The 10,998-nt window shown below is 48.9% G+C and overlaps 1 protein-coding gene across 2 annotated transcripts; it reads left to right on the plus strand.

The window, feature by feature from the left end:
* The first annotated feature begins 1,410 nt into the window (after positions 1-1,410).
* LOC127678854 (olfactory receptor 226-like) lies at positions 1,411-10,785 on the plus strand. Of its 2 annotated transcripts, XM_052174157.1 has the most exons (2): positions 1,411-1,421; positions 9,582-10,785. In XM_052174157.1, the coding sequence occupies exons 1-2, from the start codon at positions 1,411-1,413 to the stop codon at positions 10,522-10,524; spliced, it is 954 nt and encodes a 317-aa protein (XP_052030117.1). In that variant the 3' UTR covers positions 10,525-10,785. The 2 variants fall into 2 exon arrangements, with proteins under 2 accessions (XP_052030117.1, XP_052030107.1); XM_052174147.1 differs by lacking the exon at positions 1,411-1,421 and having other exon boundaries at positions 9,568-10,785.
* The last annotated feature ends 213 nt before the right edge of the window (positions 10,786-10,998 follow it).

A 10,998-nucleotide genomic window follows, 5' to 3' on the forward strand; every position in this document is an offset into this window, starting at 1 on the left:
CAGCAGAGGATGCTCTTGTTAGGCACTAAAGAGAGGAGAGGCCCTCCCTCACTCCTGGAAGACCTGATGCCATAGTGTAGAGGAATACTAGGACAAGGAAGTGGGGTGGGTTGATTGGGGAAGGGGAGATGGCTTATGGGATTTTCGGGGGAGGGGGGAACCAGGAAAGGGGACAACATTTGAAATGTAAATAAAGAACATACCTAATTAAAAAAAAAGATTTATTTTAATTTTAATTACATAGGAGGAGGTGTTATCTGTTTGTTTTATTAAAATAAAGAAGAAGAAGGAGGAGGAGGAGGAAGAGGAAGAGGAAGAAGAAGAAGAAAGAAAGAGAGAGAGAGAGAGAAAGAAAAGAAAGAAAGAAAGAAAGAAAGAAAGAAAGAAAGAAAGAAAGAAAGAAAGAAAGAAAGAAAGAAAGAAAGAAAGAAAGAAAGAAAGAAAAGCCAGGGATATGTTTGGTAGAGGCGTGGTATGGTGAGGTGGAATGGGGTGCCTCTGCTGTCCCATGCTGAAGCATCCCTTCCCCCTGAGGTACCAGCCACACACACACAGTGGTATAGTATAGAATAGGGTTTATATAGAGCATGGAGGGGAGAGTTGAGGGAGTAAAGACAGGGAAAGTCAGAGAGAGAGAGAGAGAGAGAGAGAGAGCAATGGAGGGAGGGAGAGAAGGAGGGAGGGAGGGAGGGAGGGAGGGAGGGAGGGAGGGAGGGAGGGAGGGAGAAGAGGCTGGACATTAACATGTAGAGAGAGGAGGGAGGGGAATGGGGAGAAAAGGGGCAGAGAGGGAAGGGGTTAAGAGAGTAAGAGAGTGAGAGAGTGAGGAGGGGGCAAGCAGCCCCTTTTATCATGAGTCGGGCACACCTGACTGTTGTCAGGTAGCTGTCTGTGGGGCAGAGCCTAGAAGAAATGCTAACATTATTTGTGTGCAGGTTCACACAAAGGCCAGAAGAAGATATCAGATCCTCTGGAATTAGTTACAAGTGGTTGTGAACCTCCCAATATGGGTGCTGGGAATGAAATTCAGGTTCTCTGAAAAAGCAGCAGCAACGGCTCCTAAAGCTGATCCACCTCTCCATCCCAGCGGTCTGGTCTTCGTGCAGATCGGCACTTCCTCCTCCTGCTCCTCTCTAGCCTCTCTCTCTCCCTGCTTAGACTCTTCTATCTCCAGGAGCCTCCCTCCATGTTCATGTTCAGTGTTTTCTAGTGTGAGACACACATGGAAAGTTTTTAAAATATTCTTTTGACATATTCGTTACATATGGTACTAAGTTTAATGAAAATACTTTCAAATAACTAAATCAATGCTTTAGCCACATTCACCGGCACTCACCTCATTTTCTCCATCTTCTGCTTGCCTGTCTCCATCATTCCCCAGCCTCGCATCTTCCTCCATGTCTCATATTTATGAATAATTTGTCTATATACAATCTAGAATCCACAAGTGAAAGAAAACACTTTTTGTGTGTTTGTCTGAGTCTGATTTTATTTCATGTAATATGAAAGTCTCTAGCTGAATCCATTTTCCCGCACAGAACTTAATTTTATTCTTTATAGCTGAATAAAGCTCCAATTTTGCTTCTTTATCTCTGGGCTGACTCCATAGCTTGGCCACTGTGAGCACTGCTGCAGAAAACTGATTTGCAGGTATTTCTGTGAAATGACTCGAGGCTTCTGTGTGAGTGCCTAGGTGCGGTGTGCTGGGTCCCACGGATGCCCAGGGGCTATGTAGCTGGGTCACGTGGACAAGAACTGTGTAGCCAGGTCATACTAATGTTCTCCTTTTGTTTTGGTTCGGTATTTTGTTGCTGTGTTTGTTTGTTTGTTTGTTTGTTTGTTTGTTTGTTTTTAGGAACCTCCATAGTGGAAAGGTTTTATTATAAATTTAATTTCTTTGATAAATACAGGGATATTCAAATAATCTATTCATGAGTAAATCAGTGCTTCTGAATGCATAAATTTACTGTGATGAAACTATTTGTAAATTTCTTAAGTTACTTTTAGGCATTAGTGAAATCCACAAGATATCCCTCTTCAATTGCTCAGCCTCTAGTGATAATGTGTGGGATTTCTCTTTTATCTTAACTAGTCTTAATAGGATGGAATTCATTTTATTAACATTTTATCCAAACCATCAGACTGAACACAGGAACTCCAATGGAGGAGTTAGGGGAAGGACTGCAGGAGCTGAAGAGGTCTTATCAAGTGTCAGTGGGACGGGAGGCCCTTGGTCCTGTGAAGGCTTGATGCTTCAGTGTAGAAGAATGCTAGGGCGGTGAGGTGGGTGGGTGGGTGGGTGGGAGAGCACCCTCATTAAAACAGGGTAATGAGGGGATGGGATAGGGGGTTTTCAGAGGGGAAACCAGGAAAGGGGATTTACATTTGAAATGTAAATAAATAAAATATCCAATATTAAAAAAGCATTTTATCCAATTGACTTCCAAGCTTATTGATAATCCATATTTTACTTACACTTATTTATTATTTCTTTCTTCCTGTGGGTTGAATGTGATCTCTTTTTCTCTTTCTGTTTCTTAAGACCTCTGGCTTTTATGATTTTCTTCCATTCAAAGGACCACCCCAAAGCTATGACTGTCTTTCAAGGTGCTGCATTACCTGCATCTCCAGACTGAGTACCTTGAGGAAAGACAGCCTGGGAATCTCATAAGCTAAGCATAGAGCTACCATGAACCAAATATGTTTCTTCTATGTGTTTGCATAAAATAAATTAAAACATTGGGATATGAAAGTTAAAAAAAATTCTTTTAATTAAATTAAATTAAAGTTATAATAGTAACTGCCAAAACCTGAAACATCTCCATTGTCTTGTCATTGGCATGGGGGCTAATCAGCCATAGGTTATAATGGAAAATGGTGGCGAATTTCTCCAATGTGCCACAGGTGTGTGTGACATGGATAATCAAAGCTTCAGAGTGAGTGGTTTTACTCATTGTGCATGTGTCTTGCAGTTCCAGGAAACAAAAGTAGGCTTTGGTACCAGGAAGCACCAGTGGTCTCCTGGGGGAGGGGGGTGAAAGGAGGGAGGTGTGCAGCCCTGGGATACCCACTATCTTGATTGCAGTGAGGGTTTCATGGGTGTGCTCTTGAGTCAAAAATCACTAAACCGTGTAACTGTTTGTGGTTATCAAATGTCAACCAAACCTCCTTAAAGCTCTTCTAAAGAAATAGAAGGTCCCACCCAAAGGAAACTCCAGACCCAGAACCACAAAGCAGCCACAACCCTGCAGCTTCCTCTGACCAGCATCTGAAAAAGCTGACACGAATAAGTAGTCTCTGCTAATTTGCCAAAATTTGGAAAAACCAACACAGGAAAATCATCTTACTATCATAAGAGGTGCAAAAATAAATAAAATTCAGTGGCCATTTGTGATCATTAACACAGCCAAGCGTTTGCAAACAAGAGACAAGAGGGAATACCCACCCACATCGAACATCTTGCTTCCTGCTCTTACAGATCTGACCAACTCTACACCAAGAGCTGGAAACCTGCACAGACAGATGAGAAAAACACATTCCAGAGGATTAGACAGTGAGCCATAACCAGATAATGTCATTGAGGTAGAAATGTCAGGAGCATGAACATAAAAGCCAGATGTCACAGCAGAGTCCAGCTTACTGGAGACCAAGCAACAGGAGCCAGCTATGCATCTTCACATGCACCACACGGTGGATTATAAAATGAGTGCTAGACAGGTCCACTTGTAGAAGCAGCAAAAATATCCAATATGTGGCAATTGGCCCCATGAAAGATATGAGACACCTTTATCCAGAAAGCTGAGAAACACGAAAGGGAATGTAAACAGATTGTAGAAATACATCAACTTGATGGGCTGGAAGCCTCCGTCTACAAAGATGTGGAATTATGGGAGCACAGGGCTCCACAAACTGACCTACAATATACTTGAAGTTTTACCTGCATAGGACTACTGCCTAAACTGTGTGGAAGCATGTTTGAGCATGTGCTTACTGGGGTCTTCCCGGAAGTAAAGAGGGCATGGAGCAGAGAGGGTGGGCCTCTTTTTGTCTTCCTAGGAGTTCCTCTAACTTAGGCAGGAAGGACATGCCGGTGTGCTCTAGGAAGGGACAAAGGCAGAAAGAAGGTAAGTCTTAGAGCTTGGTCAGCATTTCTGCTCCTCAGATAGAAGGGTAGAGCTGCCTCAGTGCTGATAGTAGAAGCCAAGAGAAAATGGTGGACAAGAAAAGCAGAGGGAGACTTTGGGCACTAGAGAGATCTAGAAAGGACCAGGATACCATACACAGATGCAGGGGGCCTCAGGATGCCTGTGGGCACTGGAAGCAGGAAGTTGTCCCCCACCTGTGGCTTCTTTCTGAGAAATGGGGTTAGCTAAGGGTGAGAGAACCTGTTGGTAGAGGCTGGCAGGGGACTAGAGGCTGGGGTAACAGTGGGAAAGGGGCAACAGAGCCCTGGAAGCTGTACCCTCATTCTTTGGTTCTCGGTGGGAAGGGATGCTATTGTGGAGCAGTGGCTGAAGATTGGACAGGACCAGAGTCTCTGCACATTCCAGTCTCATTCCAAAGAGCTCCCACTCGACAGCCCACCACCACCATAAGGCTACCCAGCATCAATGCTTATGACATCTCATCCTCACACCTGAGACGCCCCCCTCCCCCACAGAAGCCACGATTGCACTGAATCTGGGATCATAGATGTCTCTGAGGAGCAAATGAGAAACCAACATTTGTAAAGTGATTTTGATGGAGGCATTATGGAGCCAAAGATGCTAGTTCCAGGCAGTCCCCAAGGGTTGGACTGTACTGTCAACTAGATCCAAGACCATATGATAAGCTGTGGGTCCCCTAGCCACAGAAAGCTGGTCCACTGCCCTCTGTGATTGATATGGCCTCTCTTCAGCCTGTACATGCCAGGGTTGAAGTCTCCTTGTCAGGCCCAGACACTGCCTCCCCTCACTACCCACTGCTCTCTGGTCCCTTAGCTCATATGCAATATCATCATGGACCCTCAAGTCAAAACTAGCTATGGTGCATACTTGGAAAGATACCCCAAAGATACTTGGCTGTATCTGCCATGGTCAAGGGGCAGAGATAGTGCACCACAGCCCCCAGCAAAGGTAGAGCCATGAGTGTGGTCTTCCCAGGGTCAGAGTGCCAAGGCAGGGGGTCTTGTGTCTCCTTTAATAGCTCATAATCATTAAGCCCTGTAATCCTGAAAACAGACTGCCCAAGGGTCAGGAAAGTTGTGATGAAACAGAACAGCTCCAAGCAGGCCCTGAGCCTGAAGTGGAGCAGAGGGGCAAGGGGCTCAGGACCCCCAGGTGACTTGCACCTTAGGCCCCTGGTGGGTGTTAAGGGGTCTGTTGGCTCATATCATGCCACCTACACCTGCCCTGCCCCCTGATGTCTTTGACTGGGCAAATGTCCATTGTTTCCTGGTACAGCCAGTCTGGTTGACAAGCACAGTCTCAGGGGACCACATGAGGATAAGGTGAAAGCAACCTACCAGAAATCACCCAGGGACAGACGCAGGGAGTGGCCTCAACTCCTTCCTCCTGGCCCCAACCTTTTGCAAAGCTCCAGCTAGGCAAAACCTTTTCTGTTCATTGCTCTGCTGGGAGCCAGAAGAGCTTCCCACACACATGCCCAGCCTATCTCCTAGAAGCACTCTGGGCTGAGGAAAGATGGAGCCAGGCCTGAAGCTTCCCAGCTCACAGCTGACTTTCCAATGCTGAGGTGTAGGGTGAGGTGGGGCCTGAGAACACAGAATCCCAAATCCCACCCATGTGAACAGGATGCCGGGGGAACTGCTGTTTCATCTCTGGCCTTTGATATTTGTCTCTGCTGTGAGGGGTCTCTTTTATTGAGTGGAGTCACTAATGCAGCCAAACTCTGAGTGTGTATCCTCCATGTTCTGATCTTGTTGCATCATTCAACAAGAATACGAACACCATCCAAGGGCAAAATCCACCTCCCTCGCCTGGAGTGCAGTTCCTGGGCTGGTTTCAGCTGAGATTCAGGGAATCCAAGGAGCCTACAGTCAGATGCTCAGTCATCTCTACCCAAGTCCTGGTCCTCGTCTTCCTCCAGAACCATGAGTCACTGTTTCTCTCACTGAGTTCCTCTGCATCTTCAAGATTAAAGTCCCAGAAGCATCACTGACTCCAGGAAATCCTGAACAAGGCCATGAAGGTCTTGGTGCCTTCTTAGTGGGCTGGCAGTGAGAACAGACTCAAACCCCCAGATCCATCACTTAAAAACATCATTAGTACCCACTCAGGTGAGAGCTTGGGGGAGGAGGTTTGCAAGTACATGTGTTCATGAGTGTGTCTATGTGCATCCCTGGGTATGCACATGAGTGTCTATGTATGCCTGAATATTGCTGTGTGTATGTATCTACACTTGCTTACATATGTGCCTGGGTGTGCACCTGCATGTGTGCCTGCATATGTCTGTGAGCATCTATGCATGTGCCTATGTGTATCTGTGCTACACCTGCATGTGTACCTGTCTGTGTGTGCATCTTCATGTGCCTGTACAAATGCCTCATGCATTTACACATCCTCCATCCTTGTTGCATACATGTGTGTGTGTGTGTGTGTGTGTGTGTGTGTGTGTGTGTCCAGGCAGGTGTGCCTTCACATGTCTGTATGAACCTGAGCTGCAGCCTAGCTGAGCAATTAGCCTGGAACTGATTTCTGGTGACCATGCTCCTCCTGGGTAGACATCCACATGAAGGGACAACATGTCTGTGGTTTTGAGCTGTTTGAGAGCTGTGATTGTCCACAGGCTTTGGGAATGGGATGGAGGCTGGTTGGGAGGTTGGTTCTTGTCCCCTGGCTATCTGTTTGTGCCAGAGGTGAATTTACCTGTCTATGTGTCGGGGATCAGCTATCCTTGTGAGGGCTTGTGAGGGCCTATGCTCTGCGTGTGTACACGTGACATGGAGATAAGCCTGGATGCCCTATAAGTGAACCTAGGTTTAAATAGGAGATTTGAGGTTGGGTGTTAGGTTTGGTGGAGCTTGTGTATGACATGTGAACTTCCTGAGTACTGCCCATGGTGTCTCCGAGTCCAGGACAGGAAGCTCTACCGCCCCAGGCTCAGCAGCCCTGGGTCTCCAGCATCACACATGTGTCTCCACCTGTCTGAGCCAGGTGCTTAGGTCATGCTTCCCATCACATAAAGCAACTGCTGCTACTTCTTTCAGAGAAAGAAACAGCTGGAAGAGAGGCTATTTGTTCCATATACACAGCTGATGGGCAACAGATCTGAGCAAAAGGCAGCTGTGACCCTGTGGGTCACAGGGGCTGCATCAGGGAAGGACCTGGCTTTTCCTAGCTCAGTTCCAAGATAGGCCAGTCAGAGAGAGCAGTATCAATGATCCAGCTATGCAAAAGAAGGGTCTCTGCACCGTCAGCTCGGTCTAATAAGGCCTGCCCAGACCAGACCTGATCTTCCAAGATCTTTCCAGATAACCAGGCCAAGACCTACCCAGACCCTTCTGTTGCATGGTAGGTACCCTCTGTCCCGCTGCTGGCAGTGAACTTGTCCTACCCAACCAGCTCACGACTGGCACCTACAGAGTCATAGGCCTTCTCTGTTCCATGGAGCCATAAGGGGAGGTAACCTGTTGGGTTCCCTGTCCTTAGAGCATGCCTTCCACCCATCCTTTGAGTAGATAAGGCAGGGATGGTGTCTGCTACGGCTTGTCCAGGTAGCCAGTGGGAGTCCTGCCATGAACCTGGTTGACAGAAGAGTCCAGGGCTTGTGGGTAGGAGGTATCCTGTTCAAAGTTATAGCCCAAGGAAAGGATGGGGTGTGAGCTCAGCTCCTGTGCTGGAACTCTACTACATTTGTGGTCTCTGGAAGGAGAGCTACACGCCAGTGCTACTCCCTGCTCAGGCCCTGAGCATGCTAGGATAGGCTGGAGGCACACAGTTCCTGAGGCAGAAGAGAGGGTACCTGGGAAGCCTAGGCGTGGCTGAAAGGCCGCCTGCCCAGGAGTCCACCTTGCATTCTTACTCCAAGGGCCACTCTGGGGTGGACAACAGAGTGGTTGCCCTGAGAGGATCTACTTGTTAACTAATGTCAGAGGCCCTTCTGGCACCATCCTCTCTACTCCAGACTCAGTCCTGAGGCTTAGGTTGGGCCCTAGTCTGAGAAAATCTTCCCAGGACACCTGGGGACTACAGAGTGGGGTGCAGGCTGGGTCCTGTGCTGGTCCCTGGCTGTTTTTATTAACAGCACTCCGGAGACAGAATGAAATGAAGACAAGTCTGAAGGTTGACCCTCAGCTGCACCCGATCAGATATGTTCTCTGTGAGAAAAGCCAGTATATCCAGCAAAGCAGCTGGGCTTCCCTTTGCAGTCACACAGGGATGCATTAAAGACAGCCACAACGCTAGCCACTGAAACAAGAGAAATCTTTCCATCCACTCCAAGTGAATAGGTTTATTTATGTATCTGTATTTTAGCCCCAGTGTGCACATGTTCTTGTGTGTGGGTACAGGCTCAGACATGCTGTGGCACGTATGTAAACATCAGAGGGCAGGCTCAGACGTCAGTCTGCTTCCACCTTCTTTGAGACAGGGTTTCCTGTTCACTGCTACATATACCACACTAGCTGGTCGGTGAGCCTCCAGGGATTTGCCCATCCCTGCCTCCCATCTCTCCACAGGAATGTTGGGGTTACAGGGACAAGCTGCTGTGTCCGGCTTTTCCTGAGTCCGGGGGTCCAAACTCAGATTCTCATGCTTATGCACCCACTGAGCTGCCTCCCCAGTGCCAAATACATTTATTTTTAAATATAAATGCCCTGGCTAAATGTGTTTCAGATGACCTACTCTGGGAAGCATCTGAGACAACAAAGGAGGAGACCCCAGCTCCTCTGCAAAGTAGAAAAACAATCCAACTTCTACCTTCGGTATGACTGTCTTTCTAGCAATTCCTCTGCAGAGTCTCTGGATGCCAGTCGTGCTGAAAGGTGGAACTGAATCCCATGGGACAAATCTTGCTAAGCCACCATCACTCTGACCAGACTGACCCTTCCCACTGACCACAAATCCCCTCTCGTGACCTCAGGATTCCTACCTTGTTACCTTTCCTCAACCTGGCTGTTGCTCTAAGATAGCCTGAACCCCTCCTGATACTGATGGCCCTGTTCACGCATCCCTGGACCTAAGATGACCCCAGTCACAGCCTGTCCCTAACTCAGGGGTGTGGCCCGAGCCCCTGAAAAGCCATCCTGGAGCTGCAGAGTGTCCTAGGCCGCCATCCCAAGTGATATTTGCTACACAGCCAGGCTTCAGAGACGGGCTCACAGCGCCAGGCCGTGTACTTCAGGATGGGTGGTATTTGTCTGATATGTTATGAGCTAGATTGCAAGCCCTAAGAAATAAGCTTGGGTATCACGCCAATGTGAGCCAAGCTTCAGACAGTGGGGATAGAGAGCTGTGTCAAAGGAGGATGAGGTCTCTTCTGTACCCAAGAGAACTCAGTTCAGGGGGCTAGTGGCCTCTCCCATGCCTAATTATCCTCCCTTTGCTTCCTCAGGTAGTCTTGGCTGCCATGTTTGTCAGGAGGAACAGCTCAGATGTGACTGAGTTCATCCTTGTAGGATTCTCGGGCTCCCTAGGGCTCCACCTAAGCCTGCTAGGACTGTTCCTGCTGGCTTACATGCTGACTGTCACAGAGAACTTGGTCATCATCACAGTCATTCGCGCCAGCCCCTCCCTGCACAAGCCCATGTACCTGTTCCTCAGCAACCTGTCCTTCCTAGAGATATGGTACATCTCTGTCACAGTGCCCAAGATGCTGCTCAGCCTGGTCTCACCCAAGTTCCAGCACATCTCCTTCACAGGCTGCATGGCCCAACTCTACTTCTTCTTGGCATTGGCTTGCACCGAGTGCGCGCTCTTGGGAGTCATGGCCTATGACCGCTATGTGGCGGTGTGCAACCCCCTTCGCTACCCAGTCATCATGAACCCTAGTCTCTGCAGCCTCCTGGCTGGAGGCTCCTGGTTGTCTGGCTTCACCATTTCCCTGGGGAAGGTCTTCTTCATTTCTCGTCTAGGCTACTGTGGCCCCAACATCATGAACCACTTCTTCTGCGATGTGTCCCCGCTACTCAACCTCGCCTGCTCTGACATGTCCATCGCAGAGCTTGTGGACTTCCTCCTGGCACTGCTCATCTTGCTGGGGCCACTGCTGTTAACTGTCTTCTCCTACACGGCCATCCTCAGCACTGTGCTGCGCATGCCCTCCGCTGGGGGCAGGCAGAAGGCCTTCTCCACCTGCGCCTCACACCTGGCCGTGGTGGTCATCTTCTACTCAGCCTCTCTCTTCATCTACGCCCGGCCCCGCGCCATCTACTCCTTCGACTACAACAAGCTTGTGTCCGTTGTCTACACAGTGCTCACACCCCTAATCAACCCCATCATCTACTGCCTACGCAACCAGGAGGTCAAACAGGCACTGCATAAGGTACTGCAGCGAGCAGCCCAGCTTCTAGGAGCCTCCTCCTAGGAGGAACCGTGCTCCCCCGGCCCTGGACCTGCTTACAGATCATCAGGATGAACAGACAAATTGGCACACCCTCCCACCAGCCCCTGAATTCTGTTTATAGCTACCCAGCCAGCCTCCCCATCATGGCTCCCAGGTCCGAGCCCAGAACCCTCTCAGGAGCCCTTGCCTGGACCCATGCAAAGGCTGTGCTCATGGGAGAGTTCTTTCCAACCAACCATGGTCAACCTGTAGCTGCAGCTCTTCTCACCTGCGGGGAGCAGAGAAAACCATAGCAGACCAAGATGTCTGCGCACACAGATCTTCTAGCTCTGCATGCTATGCAGGGGCTGCGACAACCAGCGACAACCTTGTCATCCCTCCCAACCCAATTCCAGTGGCTTCTGCTGGGAGGTTTGTCTTCCAGCAGAAGGGGCCTTGCAGTGGCAGAGGTTAGTAAGAGAAGGGGTGAACGGCTTGGGAAAAGGAGATGAAGAG

This window comes from Apodemus sylvaticus, chromosome 1 (genome assembly GCF_947179515.1).
Source record: "Apodemus sylvaticus chromosome 1, mApoSyl1.1, whole genome shotgun sequence".
Classification (NCBI taxonomy): Eukaryota; Metazoa; Chordata; class Mammalia; order Rodentia; family Muridae; genus Apodemus; species Apodemus sylvaticus.

What these genes read in the sequence shown, in the direction of transcription:
- LOC127678854 (XM_052174147.1), top strand. Translation starts at nt 9,568, where the DNA reads ATGTTTGTCAGGAGGAACAGCTCAGATGTGACTGAGTTCATCCTTGTA.